Here is a 20,942-nt window from a genome sequence, read left to right as displayed (position 1 = left end):
CTAAGAATAATGACTCGCATTAATAGCTGCTGCCATATTGCACAGAGGCATACTAAGCAACAAAACACAGGCAAGAACACATGGTTTACCACCTGTTGTCCATGTCTGCATGTACCAAGGGCACGGTGAGTAAAATCAATGGAAGCTGTCATGTTATTTTTGAACTCCACACAAGCTACTGAGTACAACCTGCCTTGGTGACTTTTAATGAATATGATTGGGTTAAACTGTCCACACATACACACATTGGCAAGGAGTGAGGAGCTAGAGAGGGAGGGAGAGGGATGTTTGTACTTTGGCAGTATAAGCACATGTTCACCCCTTTGAATGTAATTGAATTGAGAGCGGGAGAGAGGGGGGAGGAGAGAAAGAGAGAGGGAGAAAGAGAGAGGGAGAGAGAGGGGGGAGAGAGAGGGCGGAGAGAGAGGGGGGGAAGAGAGAGAGAGAGAGAGGACAGGTTATGTGCACACTGCCCATAAAATGAGGTGGAAACTGAGCTGCACTTCCTAACCCCCTGCCAAATGTATGACCATATTAGAGACACATATTTCCCTCAGATTATACACATCCACAAAGAATTCGAAAACAAACCCAATTTTGATGAACTCCCATATCTATTCGGTGAAATACCACAGTGTGACATCACATCAGACAGATTTGTGACCTGTTGCCACAAGAAAAAGGCAACCAGTGAAGAACAAACACCATTGTAAATACAACCTATGTTTCTTTATTTTCCCTTTTGTACTTGAACTATTTTCATATCGTTAGAACACAGTATATAGACATAATATGACATTTGAAATATATCAACCATTTACATTGCACAGAGGCATACTAAATTCCAGAACTGAACAATAACCTGACACTCTTAGCACACAGGGGGACAAACACCTACCTGGAGGTGACAACATTTCCTGCCAAATGTGCCCCTCTAGACACAACTATTTATTTTTATTTTTTACCTTTATTTAACTAGGCTAATCAGTTAAGAACAAATTCTTATTTTCAATGACGCCCTAGGAACAGTGGGTTAACTGCCTGTTCAGGGGCAGAACAACAGATTTGTACCTTGTCAGCTCGGGGATAACCTTGTCAGCTGGGGATAACCTTCCGGTTACTAGTCCAACGCTCTAACCACTAGGCTACCCTGCCGCCCCGCTTTGAGGGGACTCTTACGGTAGGTACGCCTACTGCTCATCTCTTGGCAGTGGTACTGTAGATTACTTTATCACTGACCCAGTGTCTCAGAGCGTTCCCAGTCCGCCCACTGACACCTCCATCAGATCACAGCAAAATCACAGTGTACTTGAACAGAGCAATACTCAATCTTGAGGCATCAAAGCCAGAGGAACTGCATAATATTAAGGAAATAATGGAAGGAAAGTAGTGTAGAAACCTACCCAAAAACAATTAGGCAACAACAAATTCACTCCCTTCTAGCCTCCTCAGATGAAACGTTTCTGTATATAGACATAATATGACATTTGAAATGTTTCATGTAATTTTTTGTTGTTGTTTATTTCACTTTTTTATATTATCTACTTCACTTGCTTTGGCAATGTTACCATATGTTTCCCATGCCAAAAAAGCTGTCACGTCCTGACCTTAGTTCCTTTTTTATGTCTCTGTTTTAGTTTGGTCAGGGCGTGAGTTGGCGTGGGCATTCAATGTTTTGTATTCTATGTTTGTATTTCTGTGTTTGGCCTGGTATGGTTCCCAATCAGATGCAGCTGTTTATCGTTGTCTCTGACTGAGAACCCTACTTAGGCAGCCTGTTTTCCCACTATGATTTGTTGCTAGTTGTTTTCTGTGTCTGTGTTTACCACACAGGACTGTTTCGGTGTTTATTTATTTATCTTGTTCTTTTGTATTCTGTGTTCAGTTTAATAAATATATTATGGACACTTACCACGCTGCGCATTGGTCCGATCTCTCATACTCCTCGTCAGAGGAAGAAGAAAATCGTTATAAAAGCCCTTTGAATTGAAGTGAGAAAGAGAGAGAGAGCGAGTATCTTTGTTCAAATGAGCCAGTGGACATTGATGATATTGTAGCCTACAGTGGCAATCTCTTGTGTGAGCTACCTGAGAATTACAGTGAGGTGGACAGTAAGGAAAGCTGTCTGTAAGTATAATGACTTACAGTTATATCTTTTGCCATATTGCACAGAGGCTTCCTTAGCAACAGGACAAAGGCAAGAACACATGGTGTACATCTGCAGTGTTGGGGAGTAGTGAACTATATGTAGTTCAACTAGTAATTTAACTTTATTTTTGCAGTATCTTGGTGGTAGTTGAACTCAATTCAAATATTGGTAGGGTTTTTAAGGGTGGAAAAGGGTGGTGATTGGGCAGAAGGAATACATTTTTTTTTCAAAATTGTTATATTGTTATACAAGTAAAGAATCCTTACTTTATGAGGACTTTTTTGCATTTTATTTATTTTTTTGCCAACTACTGGGACTACACACTACTTTTGTGCAAAAATAAAATATGGGTGAAGTAGACAAGAACATTTTGTATTTAATATGCTAAATTACATCTTCTGTTACCATATGATGCCAAGGTGACCTGTTCTTGCTATTTTTTGTCTATGACATTACAGATTTAACTATGATAATTTTTCACGAAGTAGTTTGCATATAGTGAACTACTTTTTCAGTTATTTTAGCTAAATAAACTATATTTTTTATTAAGGCTGTTTTTAGTGTAGCTTAACTTCTTCCAGTATGATGTAATATTGGCTTGCTAAACTGTATTTTCAGAGTAGCTTCCCCAAAACTTTGAGTTGAGCTCAACCCAATCCAACGGATGATTCTGATCTGACAAGCCCCACAGTAGGCATTGAATTCATCAGCTAAAAAATCCAGAAAATCACATTGTAGGATTTTTAATGAATTTATTTGCAAATTATGGTGGAAAATAAGTATTTGGTCACCTACAAATAAGCAAGATTTCTGGCTCTCACAGACCTGTAACTTCTTCTTTAAGAGGCTCCTCTGTCCTCCACTCGTTACCTGTATTAATGGCACCTGTTTGAACTTGTTATCAGTATAAAAGACACCTGTCCACAACCTCAAACAGTCACACTCCAAACTCCACTATGGCCAAGACCAAAGAGCTGTCAAAGGACACCAGAAACAATTGGTGGCTGACTAAATACTTTTTTGCCCCACTGTAATTTACAAACAAGGTGCTTGTGTTTAGTGGGTCCGCCATATCAGAGGCAGTAGGGATGTTCTCTTGATAAGTGTGTGAATTGGACCATTTTCCTGTCCTGCTAAGCATTCGAAATGTAACAAGTACCTTTGGGTTTCAGGGAAAATGTATGCGGTAAAAAGTACATTATTTTCATTAGGAATGTAGTGGAGTAAAAGTAAAAGTTGTCAAAAATATAAAGTACAGATACCCCTAAAAACGACTTAAGTAGTACTTTAAATGAGTTTTACTTAAGTACACTGGCAATGCTAGGGATTACCATTGTGTAATTGCACATATATTGTCCAGAATAGAATATGAAGTGAAGTGCCGTTGTATTGATTGAGTTGAGATGATTAGAGCTTTAGGGTGACTGATGCTTTGCAGGTATTCCAAAACTGGTGTATACGTACCACCAGGGGTTCGAGCAATGCTCTCGGGGGTACGCCAAATAGAAATCTGATTCGCATTTTTTATATATATATTATTTAATTTTCTTTTTTCATTTTCAAACAGTCCATTTTGATTTTCCAACGGGGCTATACATATGAATGAGGTTTTTTTCTTGCCTGAGTAGCCTCGTTTCACTGCCAAAAATAAAATATAAACATCTAGTGTTCAGCGAAATAACAACACAATGTCAAATACAGGTAGCCTATTCAAATAATTAACATCCAATCACATTAACTGTTACTCTCTCGCGGGAATTCCACTAAAGGTCTGTATGTAGCAAAACATAGCTGCTGCTCATACCGTTTGCTAAAAAATGTATTAATGGTTAAAGAAAGTAAGGCCTGCGTGATCTGAATCTAGTATTAGAGGGACTCTCCGTAACTATATTCAATGTGCGGGACAAAATTGAGCCTATGATTAAGAAGTTGGAGCTCTTCTCTGTCTGCATTAAAACTTCTTCGTAATAGGGGGCAGCATTTTCACTTTTGGATAAATAGCGTGCCCAATTTCAACTTCCTGCTACTTATAAGATATGCTTGCTACTCATCCCCAGAAGATAAGATATGCATATTATTAGTAGATGTGGATAGAAAACACTCTAAAGTTTCTAAAACTGTTTGAATCATGTCTGTGAGTATAACAGAATTTATTAGTTGAGATTATTCCTTTGTGTAATGAAGAAGTACGGCCATCTTGAATGACTGTCACGTTATGTGTACTGTTTGAGAGTTGCGCAAGACCAGAAAGGTAGCGTTAGTTTGTTGTCTTCCTGTATTGAACACAGATAGTCCCGTATACAATTTGATCAATCATTAACGTTTAAAAATACCTAAAGTTGTATTACAAAAGTAGTTACAAAGTTCACAGGTAACTTTTGAGATATTTTGTAGTGACGTTGCGCAAGTTGGAAGCTGTGTTTTTCTGGATCATACGCGCCAAATAAATTGACATTTTGGATATATATAGACGGAATTAATCTAACAAAAGAACCATTTGTGATGTTTATGGGACATATTGGAGTGCCAACAAAAGAAGCTTGTCAAAGGTAAGGCATGATTTATATTTTATTTCTGTGTTTTGTGTAGAGCCTGCAGGGTTGAAATATGCTTTCTCTCTTTGTTTACTGTTGTGCTATCATCAGATAATAGCATTTCATGCTTTCGCCGAAAAGCCTTTTTGAAATCTGACATGTTGGCTGGATTCACAACGAGTGTAGCTTTAATTTGGTATCTTACTTGTGTGATTTAATGATTTTTATAGTTTATTATTTGAATTTGGCGCTCTACATTTTCCCTGGCAATTGGCAAAGTGGGACGCAAGCATCCCCCCTATCCCAGAGAGGTTTTGACAAGGACAACACACAGGTCTTTCCATCATCGTATGATTTTTTGGTGTGCAAATTAATTTAAGCTTACGGACAATGTCAAATGTGATATAGCGAAGCACCTGAGTGAGTTGGGTGCGCAATTACGCAGGTACTTTCCCGAAACGGATGACACAAACAACTGGATTCGTTATCCCTTTCATGCCCTACCTCCAGCCCACTTACTGATATCTGAAAAAGAGAGCCTCATCTAAATTGCAACAAAACGGTTCTGTGAAAATTGAATTTAATCAGAAGCTACTGCCAGATTTCTGGATAGGGCTGCGCTCAGAGTATCCTGCCTTGGCAAATCACGCTGTTAAGATACTGATGCTCTTTGCAACCACGTACCTATGTGGGAGTGGATTCTTGGCCCTCGCTAGCATGTGTGGAAACTTATTTAAGACTGAGACTCTCTCCAATACAACCAAACATTTCAGAGTAATGGGCATTCTTTCAAGCACACCCTTCTCAAAAAAACTACTACATGAAGTAGCAGCCAGATGTCCTTTGTTCTCGTCTTATTGTGTCCCGTGTATATATCTTTTTTATATATTTTTCTTCGTATATCTTTTTAAATATTTTTTTCTAAAACTCAACTTCAAAACACTCTCCTGCAACCGGCCTCACCCAATGTGGTGCGGATCTGTTATTTTGTAAAGTATTATTCACCTCAAATAAGGAATCCCACAACAGAAGCTAGCCAGCTCACTAGCTACTAGCTAGCAGTCAGCTAATCATTGCTAGCGGTCTTCAAGCTAACCTTTAGCTCAGAAAGCTCTCGCCAGTTTGTACAACGCGACTCAAACCAGAGCATACCGGACCTATTTTCTCTACATATCCCCGGATTCCTACCGCAAGCTCTGGACATTTTCACCTGAATCTTCGGAGCTAGCTAGCTGCTATCCAATTAGCTCCAATTAGCCTGGAGCCCATGCTAGGCCCTTTCTCCCGGCTTGCTAGAGGCCCATCAGCCACTCCTGGGCTACAATACTCGGACCCCGTCTAGTGCCGGCTCAGGACATGGAACCCCGCCGATCCTTCACGACTGGACTACGACTTTATCTGCCCGAGGGGGTACTCAACTGGCCTCTACATCGTGACCACCCCTGAATGCCCACCAGAAAGCCGCGGCCCGCTAGCTGCTAGCTGTCTAGAGCATATTGGACTGTTAGCTGTATAGATCCATCGGCCAATTTCTTGGGCCAGTATACCTTTTTTATCAATTGGACTTCGACCCCTCTGCTACTTCGAACCCTACTAATCCATCACGACTGGCCTATCGACGTCACCAACACGGAGACCAAAACAGACTTTACTCTGTCGAGACGTCCCTCTAAGGCCCTTTTGATAGCTTGCTAGCCCTGGTCTGCTAGCTTGTTTCCCTGGCCTGCTAGCTGTCTGAATCGCCGTGTCTCCAGCCACCCCAACCACTCACTGGACCCCTATTGATCACCCGGCTATGCATGCCTCTCCCTAATATCAATATGCCTTGTCCATTACTGTTGGTTAGTGATTATTTTCTTATTTCACTAGCCCTGCTCAACATGCCTACCATTTAGTTCCACCTCCCACATATGCTGTGACATCACCTGGTTTAAAAGTCTCTAGAGACAATATCTCTCTCATCATTACTCAATGCCTAGGTTTGCCTCCAATGTACTCACATTCTACCATACCTCTGTCTGTACATTATGCCTTGAATCTATTCTCTCATGCCAAGAAACCTGCTCCTTTTACTCTGCTCTGAACGCACTAAACGACCAGTCCTGTTAGCCTTTAGCCGTACCCTCATCTTACTCCTCCTCTGTTCTTTGGTGATGTAGAAGTGTGCTCTCATTTGTTGACTTCTGTAACCGTAAAATCCTTGGTTTCATGCATGTTAGCATTAGAAGCCTCCTCCCCAAGTTTGTTTTATTCACTGCTTTAGCACACTCTGCCAACCCGGATGTCCTAGCCGTGTCTGAGTCCTGGCTTAGGAAGTCCACCAAAAACCCTGAGATTTCCATCCCTAACTATAACATTTTCCGACAAGATAGAACTGTCAAAGGGGGCGGTGTTGCAATCTACCGCAGAGATAGCCTACAGAGTTCTGTCTTACTATCCAGGTCTGTACCCAAACAATTCGAACTTCTACTTTTAAAAATCCTTCTTTCCAGAAACAAGTCTTTCACTGTTGCCGCAAGCTATAGACCACCCTCTGCCCCCAGCTGTGCCCTGGACACCATATGTGAATTGATTGCCCCCCATCTATCTTCTGAGCTCGTGCTGCTAGGAGACCTAAACTGTGACATACTTAACACCCCGGCCATCCTACAATTTTAGCTTGATGCCCTCAATCTCACACAAATTATCAGTCAATTATCAATTATCAATCCACCAGGTACAACCCCAAATCCATAAGCATGGGCACCCTCATAGATATCATCCTAACCAACTTGCCCTCCAAATACACCTCTGCTGTCAACCAAGATCTCAGTGATCACTGCCTCATTGCCTGTATCCATAATGGGTCTGCGGTCAAACAACCACCCCTCATCACTGTCAAACGCTCCCTAAAACACTTCAGCGAGCAGGCCTTTCTAATCGACCTGGCCCAGGTATCCTGGAAGGATATTGACCTCATCCCGTCAGTAGAGGATGCCTGGTTATTCTTTAAAAGTGCCTTCCTCTTCATCTTAAATAAGCATGCCCCATTAAAAAAAAAATTGAACCAGGAACAGATATAGTGCTTGGTTCTCTCCAGATCTGACTGCTCTTGACCAGCACAAAAACATCCTGTGGCGTTCTGCATTACCATCGAACAGGCCCCGTGATATGTAACTTTCAGGGAAGTTAGGAACAAATATACACAGGCAGGTAGGAAAGCTAAGGCTAGCTCTATCATGCAGAAATTTGCATCCTGTAGCACAAACTCAAAAAAGTTCTGGGACACTGTAAAGTCCATGGAGAATAAGTGCACCTCCTCCCAAATGCCCTCTGCACTGAGGCTAGGAAACACTGTTACCACTGAAAAATCCACAATAATTGAGAATTTCAATGAATATTTTTCTACGGCTGGACATGCTTTCCACCTGGCTACCCCTACCCCGGTCAACAGCTCTGCGCTCCCCACAGCAACTCGCCCAAACCTCCTCCACTTCTCCTTCACCCAAATGCAAATAGCTGATGTTCTGAAAGAGCTGCAAAATCTGGACCCCTACAAATCAACCGGGCTAGACAATCTGGACCCTCTCTTTCTAAAATTATCTCCTGAAATTGTTGCAACCCCTATTACTAGCCTGTTCAACCTCTCTTTCGTATCGTCTGAGATTCCCATAGATTGGAAAACTGCCGCAGTCATCCACCTCTTCAAAGGGGGAGACACTCTAGACCCAAACTGCTACAGACCTATATCTATTCTACCCTGCCCTTTCTAAGGTCTTTGAAAGCCAAGTTAACAAACAGATTACCGACCATTTCGAATCCCACCGTACGTTCTCCGCTATGCAATCTGGTTTCAGAGCTGGTCATGTGTGCAGCACAGCCACGCTTAAGGTTCTAAACGACATCATAACCGCCATCGATAAGAGACATTACTGTGCAGACGTATTAATTGACCTGGCTAAGGCTTTCGACTCTGTCAATCACAACATTCTTATTGGCAGACTCAACAGCCTTGGTTTCTCAAATGATTGCCTCGCCTGGTTCACCAACTACTTCTCCGATAGAGTTCAGTATGTCAAATCGGAGGGCCTGTTGTCCGGACCTCTGGCAGTGTCCATGGGGGTGCCACAGGGTTCAAATCTCGGGCCGACTCTCTTCTCTGTATACATCAATGATGTCGCTCTCACTGCTGGTGATTCGTTGATCCTTATCTCTTATCCTACCTCATTTGCACATGCTGTATATACATTTTCTACTGTAATATTGATTGTATGTTTGATTATTCCATGTGTAACTCTGTGTTGTTGTATGTGTTGAACTGCTTTGCTTTATCTTGGCCAGGTCGCAGTTGCAACTGAGAACCTGTTCTCAACTTGCCTACCTGGTTAACTAAAGGTGAAATAAATAAATAAATCTGCCGAGTTCAGGACGAGTTTATTCTGTTCTTTTACCATCAGATGGAAGATGGAACAGAATCATAAGAGAACCCCCTCTCACACGCACTTTTGGAGACAGCAGTAACCCAGACTGTGTGTTTTCCTGTGCAATTATTGATGTTTCACTTTCCTCTTCTTATCCTGCCTCCAACCCAGGTCATGAATAGGTTCCCGACTTCCTGCTCTGCACATTATGTTTCTGAATCAACAAGTAGTGGTACCAAGTGTTACATTTTAATTAGAATTCATAATTGGATGCTGGGAGGGCGCCATGACAACAAGATCTCATAGTTTCCCTTATGAATTAGACATATTATGAATGACGTCTTTTTTTCTGACACATTCATTCGCATGAACAACTCAAAGGTTAAAAGAGTTTAGGTATTCATTCCCAGTGGTTAAGGTTAGGGCTATGGTTTGGTAAAGGATTTGCAAACCAACCAACCTCATACCATCAAGTATCATCAAGTATTCTCACAGCTTGCTAGAGCATTGTGAACTGTGGTGGCGCAGGAGTCTGAGCAGCACGCTTTGGATCCAAGTATCATGAGCTTTGCGCCCAGTGCTTGTCAATCTTTTTAAATAAAATGCTTTGTTGAGTGCTGAGGAATCTGAAATATTTACGTTCTCTGAACCTTTGCAATTGTCCGAAATCTACCAGGGAAAGGATGGTTTAGTGTGATGTGCACACATACACATGCATTTATGGAAGCACTCACCCGCACACATGCACACACACCACACACAGAAGCTCACACATAAGTTTGCACACACACAGTTTAAAGATTGAGTAGCTTCTGCTCATAGTCTGCTTGCACTAATTATGACCTGTTGTACATGCCTGCAGTGAGGAGCTGGGGAGGGAGAGGAATGTTTTTGCTCTGGCAATGTCAGCACATGCTTATCCCTTTGAATTTAATTTAATTGAGAAGGGTAGCGAGAGAGAGAGGTGGGGGTGAGAGAGAGAGGTGGGGGTAAGAGAGAGAGTGAGTGAAAGAGAGGGGATGGAGAGCGAGAGAAAGAGGTAGGAGAGAGATAGTGGGGGAGAGAGAGTGAGAGAGAGAGAGGGCGGAGAGAAAGAGAGAGAGAGAGAGAGGGAAAGAGATAGTGGGGGAGAGAGAGTGAGAGAGAGAGAGAGGGGCGGAGAGAAAGAGAGAGAGAGGTCATCTTGGTATGACATGGACGTGTTTCCCCCACCTCGTTGAAGAATGATAGTTTTTCCTGTATTTCTAGAGCACCATCGATCCAATTTCGTGTCTGTCCTTCTAACGAAGTTTCAGCACCATGGATAGCTCCTCCCCTTCTTCAGCAGTGCAAAACGAGAACAGAGAAGAAAAGCATGCAACTCAAACGGTCCTTGAATAGAAAAGTTTCTGAGCTATTTCCTTAGTCAAGACTTGCTTTAAAGTGTGTTTCTACTGATGATACATTATAAAATAGTGACAAAATCTAAACTTCTGTGGAGTCAAACCTGGAGAGTGATTAATGTATTAGGTGGAGTTTCGTGTCAGGCTGTGTAGCGCTGTTGGTTTCCTGTTCAATAATTTGAATGCTGAAATAACTGTGTGCACTGAACGGACAAGGGCTGACTGTGGAAATTAAGGAAGAGAAAATTGTATTTTGCCGAACCATCAAAAGATCCCCGCGCTCTATAGTTTAGTTGTATCAACAGCACGTACCTATTCAAGTCTTCACCAAGCTTGGCCAGGACCGGGAATTTGCGCCCTTCTCTCTAAAAGTGTAGACATTCGGATACAGGCACAACAACTGGAATGGATGTATAAACTTGTTCTGAGACGTTGTGGCAGAAGAAGAAGAAATGTGTGTTATGGATAAGGAATTCTTTTCATGTGTTTGCATGCGCTCTCTGACCTTTTCCTAGTTTTTGAGCTTGTGTCACCTGCGCGGGAAATTTATATTTTATGAACCTTTTAACTTTTATTTTTTAAGATTTTACAGTCATAGTCGAAACAAGTCGGATATGTAACATGTTTCCTAATACGGGGATGGTGAACCTGATGACGACCATGCAATTCATAATGGCAAATCATTTTTAACCTAAAAACACATTTTGAGTTTCAAACACCAGATAGCCAACGCTTTTTTTTTTTTTTTTTTACAAACAGCTATGAGAAAAACTGCCTTGTTTGGAGGTATGGTGAAGTGGATCTTATGGAATTTGGTCTCATTCCTCCTGTGCTGGACTTTTGTTGACGCACAGGTAAGAAGCAAAGCTTCGGCCTAATTGTTCAGCTGTGTTGGAAATATGACATTACATTTTGTTTTATAAGCGGGAAGTAGGGGTGCTGAGGGTTCTGCACTCTCCCCTGAATTTGTTGCTCGTTTTTTTTCACAAAAGTATTACTCTGGGCCTTTACTAGTAATGCATTAGTGGAACAATATAGCCATTTGTAGCTTTGTTGTTTAGATTTGGTTTGGATGGGTGCATTATGTTTTAAATAGTATAAATTGCCAAAGTTGAACATTGAGTAAAAAAAATATCAGCTGTGGAAAATCATATTTAGACTTTCATAATGAATCGATTATTTAACCCTGTGAGACCCAAGCATAGATACAAATGGGGGGGGGGGGGGGGATTAATTACTCTTCAGAAATACTTCTTACAGGATTCACAATATGAAAATTCTGGAAACATTGCAAAAATGCCACATTGGGCTTCAATGGTACTGTAGGAATAATGTGTGGTAAGACAACTGTGAAATTCTATTAAAATCACATCCAAATGGATGAAAAGCATTTACATGTGATGGAAAATATTGTCTATTGGTATATAAATCCGAAATGAAGTTTTATTATGTCTGAAATGACCAAATTGATCAACATGATCAATACTTTTTTTTGTGTTTTGCAATCAAAAACATATATATTTGAAAGGTTAACTATTTTGTAGGTTTTCTATATTTAATTGTAATAATATTTGGTTGTCCTTCTGGCTGAATTTGAAGAGTTAACCTCCTATCTTACTTCTTTGCTATAAAAGGAATGTTCGTCAATGGAAGTATTCTGACCTCCTAAACCACACCTTTAAATTGTAATATATATATATATATATATATATATATATATATATATATATATATATATATATATATATATATATATATATATATATATATATATATATATATATATATACACACACACACTACCGTTCAAAAGTTTGGGGTCACTTAGAAATGTCCTTGTTTTTTAAAGAAAATCTATTAACATCACATTGTTCAGAAATACAGTGTAGACATTGTTAATGTTGAAAATTACTATTGTAGCTGGAAATGGCACATTTTTTATGGAATGTCTACATAGACGTACAGAGGCCCATTATCAGCAACCATCACTCCTGTGTTCCAATCCCACATTGTGTTAGCTAATCCAAGTTAATCATTTTAATAGGCTAATTGATCATTAGAAAACCCTTTTGCAATTATGTTAGCACAGCTGAAAACGTTTGTGCTGGTTACAGAAGCAATAAAACTGGCCTTCTTTAGACTACCTGAGTATCTGGAGCATCGGCATTTGTGGGTTTGATTACAGGCTCAAAATGGCCAGAAACAAATAACTTTCTTCTGAAACACGTCGGTCTATTCTTGTTCTGAGAAATGAAGGCTATTCCATGCGAGAAACTGCCAAGAAACTGAAGATCTCGTACCACGCTGTGTGCTACTCCCTTCAATATTGGGTTCTCGAGGGAGGGGGGGGGGGGTTAACACAGCTTACAGTACCTGCATGTGCAACAGATCTAAATCACTGACATGCCGTGACTAACACTTTCCCCTTCCCTGAGACCTAGGAAATGTTGTTCTTAGCCTGCTTCCACTGATGACAGATGTCCTATTGTATAAACGAGATGACAAATGGACTGAATTCATTATTTTAATCCTGTGAGACCCAATGTTGTAAAAATGCAACATTTAATAAACTGCATCCTGTACATGTCCTAAACTCAAAAATCATGCCAAACACTACATAGTTCATCTCTAGATGTATATCTTAGTAGTGTTTGTTCTATGTCAGTATTATTATTGTGGCATCTAAGCTTCTACAACATTAGAAACCTGTCCACATATCAAATTCCACACAGGTCCCAAACTTAAGCATATGGTGTAAGCCATTCATGCAAGTACATAACTTGAAATAAACCGAGTAGAAAAAAAGAAATTGAGAAAGAAACATTTTGAGCCAGAGATAGTTTTGAAAGTGTTGCAAAAATGTAACATTGGGCTTAAAGGGTTGAGGAAACTGAAACACTGGGACACATTCGTATCGATAAACAAATTAGAGAGATCGTTCTCCTTCCGAATTCTGCAAATATGGATAACCAAATACTTCAAGAGTAACTTTGATGCCCCCTTTACACATCAAAATAACAAATATTCATGACATGACCAGGTGTTAAATCCAGGAAACAGTTTAAATAAGGATTTTTAAACCTTGATCAAATTGAGATTGTGTATGGGTGCCAGAGGGTGAACGGGCAAGACAAAGTAGAACTAATATCATTCCATTTAATCTGCTCATCAATTGAGGTTCTTGGTCCCCATGCTCCCCCATGCTTCCAGGCTTCCTTTGGACAAGAGCTGTCCATCACAGCACACATTCACCTTCTCTCGTTTCCCTTTCTATTTGACTCTTCTAATGTATCTGTGTCTGTGCCTGGACTTAAACTGTTGAGGTTGTTAGCGTCTATAAGGTTGACCCCTAGTCAACGCCGTTCAATCAGTCAGGTGTATGTAATTCAGCCTGCCAGTGAAGGTCCATTCAGCTCCAGGCCTTGATGGACAAATATCAGTTACATACAGTACAGGTTATGCATGTGGACCATGTAATGTTGAAATATATTGTTCTGCGCAAGGACATGCACCGTCTAAATAGTGATTCACATGGCAACGTGAAGCACATTCATTAATCTTAAATTGAAATGATATACAACCAGGAACTAAAATGTAAACGCTTTCAACTCCTTCCTGTACTTTAGGCTACTTCAGGATTGCAGCAGGGCTTACACATAGACAGACTGTGGTTTGTTTTTCCATATGGGACAAATATAACAACATAACGAGCTAATACATTTTTTTTTGTAAATGTCCTTAATTATCAATGTTTCATATTTTGAGTGGGATTTGAAAGGGAAGCATTACTTCACCTGAAGGACATTACATTCTTCTCTTCCTCTTCCTCCTCCTCCTCCTAGTTCTCTGGTCTCAACTTCTTCACCATAATAAACAGCATGTTTATTATCAACAGGAAGATGAGGGGGAAAGAAACGCACAAACAACAACATCATTAAACTCTTCTGGTGAATCCTCATTAGGTAGTTCAATGTGCACTACTTACTTATTTTGTTAATCAGAGCTAAGAACTACAATAACAGTCCATGAAGAAGACTATTTGAAGAGTGAGCGAACCATCTGAAAATAATTGCTTGCTCTTCTGGCCTGCAGTCTGGTAATTTACTTTGAGAGTGCTGAAATTGTGCGGCAACTATGATAGAAATAATGCGTATCGTCGCTGTCTGATGTCCAAAACTCAACATTTTCAGGAAATTGTAAAAAAAAATGACCATATTTTCCCATGAACAAACATAGAAATATGAAACTTTTCTGAATACATTTTTTTGGTCCTAGAGTCATGAAATGTTCAGAGTACACACTTAGGAGATTTACTGTTACTGTTTTTAGTTTTTAAAAAAATGTTTGCTATGTGGTTTTCATCAGACAACAACGATATGCATAATTCACAGTTCTTCAGGTGTGTTGTGGGGTGCATTATTCTTCATGAACCTTGCATAAAAACATTTGTATTTTTAATATGTAGCATTTGTTATCTCTTTACATTGTGATATGTCTTTCATTACTTGTAAATCAGGTAAGAAAAAGTATGTGACAAATCTCCAGGTCTATGTGTAAAATAAGGTGGTAAAGAGATCTCAGCAGATAAACGTTATCACTGCTGAACTCATACCCTGTATTGACCTCTTTAAAGAGCGACTCCATTCCAGTGGCTGAATTCAACCTTTCCCCACCCAAGCTAGGAGTGCTGTGATGGGGAGTGCTGTGATGGGGAGTGCTGTGATGGGGAGTGCTGTGATGGGGAGTGCTGTGATGGGGAGTGCTGTAATGGGGAGTGCTGTGATGGGGAGTGCTGTGATGGGGAGTGCTGTTTTGCAACAATTAGGTTGAGTTTTGACACAAGTGACCTCTACCAAGACACAATGTTGTTGTTTTGCTAAAATTCCTCATTAAAATGTTAAACTCCCAATGCTTGTCGCCTGCAGGGTGGATCTGAGGAGAGCCTGACAGCAGAGGAGCAGATGTACATTCTTTATGACATTAAACTCCAGTGTCACCAGAACCTCTCCACCCGCAACCCAGCCGGTAATACAGCATCAAACATGCCCTAACATGCCCTATGTCTGTGACACTGTACTGCTTCCGCTGCTGTATAGACAAACGTACAGTAAGTAAGTATGAATTGCTGTTGATAAGAGAGTCTGCTAGATTACTAAAATAATCCTCCAGTGTTGCCAGAACATCTGGATCCACAAACCTACAGGTAATGACAACATACAAACTGGCACCTCAGACATGTCATGATACTTGTTACTGTTATCGCTTATTCTTATCCACATTTTTTTAAACTGCACTGTCGGTTGGGGCTCGTAAGTAAGCATTTCACGGTAAGGTCTACCACCTGTTGTATTCGGCGCATGTGACTAATAAAATTTGATTTGATTTGACTCTGTGGTACTGCCTAAGATATAGCTAGGTAGACCTCTGTAAGTAGGCGTACAAGTGTGATGAACTTTCCTGAAGGTGTGAGGGGGGCTCAGATCACTTCCTGCATTTCAACACATTCTGTCCTGAGGCTAAGAGAAAATGTTTGCTGTTTTATAGTGAGAAAAAAAAATCCAGAAAATCACATTGTAGGATTTGTAATGAATTTATAAAAAATAAGTATTTGGTCAATAACAAAAGTTTATCTCAATACTTTGTTATATTCCCTTTGTTGGCAATGATAGAGGTCAAACATTTTCTGTAAGTCTTCACAAGGTTTTCACACACTGTTGCTGGTATTTTGGCCCATTCCTCCATGATGAAGACGATGACTGAGGTGAAATACTCTTCAATGCCATTGGATGAATCCCAGAACATATTCCAGTCTCTGCTACCAAAACCTTCCTGTAGCGTAGCATCTGACCACTTCCGTATTGAGCGAGTCACTGGTACTTCCTGCTAAACATTTTACTTGTAAGCAGGAATCAGGCGGATAGAATTATGGTCAGATTTGCAAATGGAGAGAGAGCTTTATATGCATCTCTGTGTGTGGAGTAAAGGTGGTCGTTTTTTTCCCTCTGGTTGCACATGTGAAAGATGGTAGAAATTAAGTAAATGGATTTAATTTTCCCACATTAAATTCCCCGGCCACTAGGAGCGTCGCTTCTGGATGAGCATTTTCTTGTTTGCTTATGGCCTTATACAGCTCGTTGAGTGTAGTCTTGGTGCCAGCATCGGTTTGTGGTGGTAAATAGATGGCTACAAATAGTATATATGAGAACTCTCTTGGTAGATAGTGTGGTCTACAGCTGCACCATTGAGAGCATCCTGCCACCTGGTGTGGCAACTGCTCAGCATCCAACCACAAGGCGCTACAGAGAGTCATGCGTATGGCCCAGTACATCGCTGAGGCCAAGATTCCTGCCATCCAGGATCTCTATACCAGGAAGTGTCAAAGGAAGGCCCTAAAATGTGTTAAAGACTCAAGCCACCTGTGTCATTGACTGTTCTCTCTGCTACCGCATGACAAGTGGTACCGGAGTGACAAGTCTAGGTCCAAAACTTTCCTTAACAGCTTCTACCCCCAAGTCATAAGACTGCTGAACAATTAATCACATGGCCACCCGGACTATTTACATTGACACCCCCTCCTCCATTTGTGTTTACACTGCTGCTACGCGCTGTCTATCACCTATGCATAGTCACTTTACCCATAACTACATGTACATATTTCTTCAATTACCTCGACTAACCTGTACCCCCACACATTGACACGGTACCGTTACCCCGTGTATATAGCCTCATTATTGTTATTTTATTGTGTTACTTTCTTTTTACATGAGTATATTTAGTAAATATTTTCTCAACTGTTATTTTTCTTAAAACTGAGATGTTGGTTAAGGGCTTGTAAGTAAGCATTTCACAGTAAGGTTGTATTCGGCGCATGTGACGAATACCATTTCATTTGATTATGTTCCAGAATTAGAATACAAGTAAAGGACATAATAAATCAGTCTGCATATGCAAATTAGAGTGATGACAACGTAGTGAATGCGATTCGAATCATACAGATGACAGAGAATCCTCGCACTACGGTCTTAATCATGCCTGAGGGGAGGCATACTTCCTAGATGAAACCCACTGACCCTCAGCCTTAGCCCATCCCAATTCTTGCATCATCTTGGTCTTATTGCCTTGTTAATTCATCCACACTCATTTCTGTAGCTTTCCTCAGTGTTAATTTGTGGGAGATTAAAGCTACAGAATGTTGCTTCCGGGGAACAACAAGGTGAAACTCTCTGAATGGTTTCCCGGCAGCCTCTAATGAGTTGACCTGGCAACCCAAAACTGTTGGCACACCTTTGTCTGGCTGGCCGGAAAGGACATTTTGGATTGGTTTGACTCACTTTGACACACTTCCATGGATTCTCTGCTGATGACAGAACAGAACAAATAGATTCAGTTGACAACAGTTGACAGCTGCTAGAATGAAGATGATGGCACAATGTTATATTAAAAGTTATTCTTAGTGCATATTTAAAACAACAGATTTAAAAAAAACTCTCTCAGGAAACCAAGACACGTTTCTTTGAATCTGTTCCTATGTTCTCAGAGGCCAGTGGATCAGGCAATTTAACAGTTCTAAGAAATCAGTGACAGTAGAGGACATATCTCTGAACTGAAACTCTCCAAATGTACAATGTTTTATTATTATTTTGTCCTCACCTCCCTTCCTCTGGCTTTCTACATTCACTCAGCCGAAGGTCAGCCGAGGTAATGAATGTAGACAAACACTATCCCGGTTTGGATCTAAGATGAGTCTCACCTTCACCTATGTATCAATGCCTGTCTGCTGGTGGGATGCAAGGGAAATTCATAGAGGAGCGCTAGGTTCTCTTAAAGGCGTGCATGTCACTTCTGCTACTGTAAGGTCAAGGTGAAGAAGACATAGTATACTGGGAATAAATTATACATACTTTGAACGTTCTGTAACCTAACATCCCACTGACTTCATTAATTGGGATATTCACGTGATAAGGCTCTCGAAGCTGGTGTTTGGAGGATATATTGGCACGAGTGTTGTCAGGCCCTGGACGAAGTCGACGGCCGGCAAACAGTGCCAGTGTATCCTTCAAACACCGGCTTCCAGGGCATTATCACTTTTATACAACTGCTTACCAACATATTCAAATAATGATTGACATATTTTCAGAAACTTTATACTATTTCATCCTTCCACAAGATACAGTCCCGACACAAATCTAGAGAGTCTACCCAAGCCTCTCTATTGTTCGATTGTTCGTTTTATCGATTCGGTTGCCAGACATGTGACCCAGTAGTTTGTTGTAAATGATCCATTGCCATACTAGCTGACAAAATTCTTATCCCTTGGTTGCTAGCTAGCCAACTACGGCTAACTTACAGTCAAGGTCGAACAGTGCAGGCAGAATAACAACAAAGTAGCTGCATTTGCATTTGTTTAAGTTGTTTTCTAGTCACATTTATTTGGATACATCCATAACAATGTGCTAATGATATTATTTCACCTGGCATAGAAAATGTGCTCACTTGTCAGGACACTGTTGTTTAGAGCAGAGGAGCTAGCCAACAACACAGCTAGCCAACAACACAGCTAGCCAACAACACAGCTAGCCAACAACACAGCTAGCCAACAACACAGCTAGCACAATCACTTCAAACTGAATCTGGAAAGACTGCAACCTTGCTGCATTTAGTTTCGTTTGACCTGTTTTCTACTACATTTCTTTGTATACTGTATATCAATCAAAATGAATCCGCTTTCATGATTTCGACTGACTGAGAAGGTTGCCTGCCTGTCTCCTCCTGAACACGTTCATTACTATGGGACAGCTGGAGATCCAATTTCAATATTGAAACAATGTTGAAAATGTTGGAGAGACAGACAGCAAGTGTTTATAGAAATCTCTACAGTTGAATATCAAAGGTTAGTCTAAAAGAAATGTGAGATAATGTCTAGATGAGATCAAGTTTATAAATTTGCCTGGATGGGCTGATGAGACAGTGGATTGCGCAGTGAGATGAAATAGGTATTTTAACATCATAGCTTTAGCCGGTGGTAACTTGTGGAATAGACACCGGCTGGAATGCAGTTTTAATCAATCAGCATCCAGCATTAGACGGACCCGTTGTATAGAATCAATATAACTCATATGATCAAGCTATAAAATTATCCAAAGTGTACAATGCTGTATTCAAACGTCAATATAGTAGAACGTCAAAGTTAGGAACATTGCAGCATTCGAACAACCTCCATTCCCAACGTGTTCCTACTGTATCTCTGAGGTCCTGCACCGGTCACACACTGTAGTTGAAAAGAGTGTTCTGCCTCTCCACTAGATGATCTCTGCCCCCCTGGTTGGGATGGCCTTATCTGCTGGCCACAGGGTTACCCAGGAGCTGTCACCAAGGTCCTCTGCCCCAGCTACATCTTTGACTTCAACCACAAAGGTAGATGACACCCCACTCTGCCTGCATGGCAGAACAGGTTCCAGGTTCCCCATAGAAATATAATTTGAACACAACATCTCTATGTTGTTCCCCTTTACCTGTGTATGGTTGATACATAGCTAGTTTATATTAATACTTGAATTATGTATTGTCTAATCCAAGTATACAGAAAGTATTATGACAAACAACTCTGCCTGCATGGGAGAATGGGTTCCCGTTTACCAATGTATGATTGATATAGTGCATTTAGAGTGGATTCATAGTGACTTTAGAAATTTGAATTATGTACTGCCTCACTTGAGGTGCCAAGTGAAACCAAGTAAGCTACAGAGATACAGTATGTTGATTTGTTGATATATATATATTACAGGTCATGCCTACAGGAAGTGTGACATCAATGGGTCGTGGGTGTTTGTGGAGAGCCTGAACAGGACGTGGCCTAACTACTCAGAGTGTCTGGGCCCTGGGTTCTTGAAGCCAAGCAACGAGAGGGGGAAAGTGAGTACTGTTCTGTAGCTACTGCAGCGGCCTTATCCCCACATATGCAGGAAACCCTACAATGCCACTGTATATATTGTATTGTCTTTTAGCAGATTGTTTTATCCAAAGCCAGTTATCCATAGAAGAAAAATTCTCAGCAACAAAAGAGTGATCCAATTAAGATCCTACATCTGTACCTACAGTACCTGTATCCTTCTCCCAGCAGGACTTCTTTGAGCGTCTGTATGTCATGTACACCGTAGGCTACGCTGTGTCCTTCAGCTCTCTACTAGTGGCTATCTTCATCATCGGATATTTTAGGTGAGTGTGTGTGTGTGTTTGTGTGGTTTGGTGACCAGAAGTCCCCACAAGGATAGTAATAAAAGGAACATTTGGACAAGTGGGGACATTTCGCCGGTCCCCACAAGGAAGAAAGCTTTAGGGTTAGGGTCACAATTAGGGTTAGAATTAGGGTTAAGGTTAGGGTCAAGGGTCAGGGAAAATAGGATTTTGAATGGGAATTTTTGGGGGGCCCCGACAAGTATAGTAAAAACAAACGTGTGTGTGTGTTTGCGCCTGTCTG

General features: G+C 40.8%; 1 protein-coding gene and 1 long non-coding RNA gene across 2 annotated transcripts in view; one reads left to right on the top strand and one right to left on the bottom strand.

The window, feature by feature from the left end:
• The window catches only part of LOC149972869 (uncharacterized), a 75,759-nt gene that overhangs the window by 40,526 nt on the left and 14,291 nt on the right, over positions 1–20,942 (bottom strand). The gene's annotated exons all lie outside the window — the stretch shown is intronic.
• The window catches only part of LOC110501865 (parathyroid hormone 2 receptor-like), a 73,430-nt gene continuing 63,714 nt past the window's right edge, over positions 11,227–20,942 (top strand). The window contains exons 1-5 of the mRNA XM_090216179.1: positions 11,227–11,319; positions 15,391–15,490; positions 19,769–19,879; positions 20,250–20,377; positions 20,583–20,680. Coding sequence (XP_090072305.1) covers positions 11,227–11,319; positions 15,391–15,490; positions 19,769–19,879; positions 20,250–20,377; positions 20,583–20,680 — 530 coding nt within the window. The remainder of the gene's footprint in view (positions 11,320–15,390; positions 15,491–19,768; positions 19,880–20,249; positions 20,378–20,582; positions 20,681–20,942) is intronic.

Source organism: Oncorhynchus mykiss, chromosome 22, assembly GCF_057628025.1.
Source record: "Oncorhynchus mykiss isolate SJ-2025 chromosome 22, ASM5762802v1, whole genome shotgun sequence".
NCBI lineage: Eukaryota > Metazoa > Chordata > Actinopteri > Salmoniformes > Salmonidae > Oncorhynchus > Oncorhynchus mykiss.
Note: the sequence above shows the minus strand (reverse complement) of the source record. Positions and strands in the feature narration are given on the sequence as shown.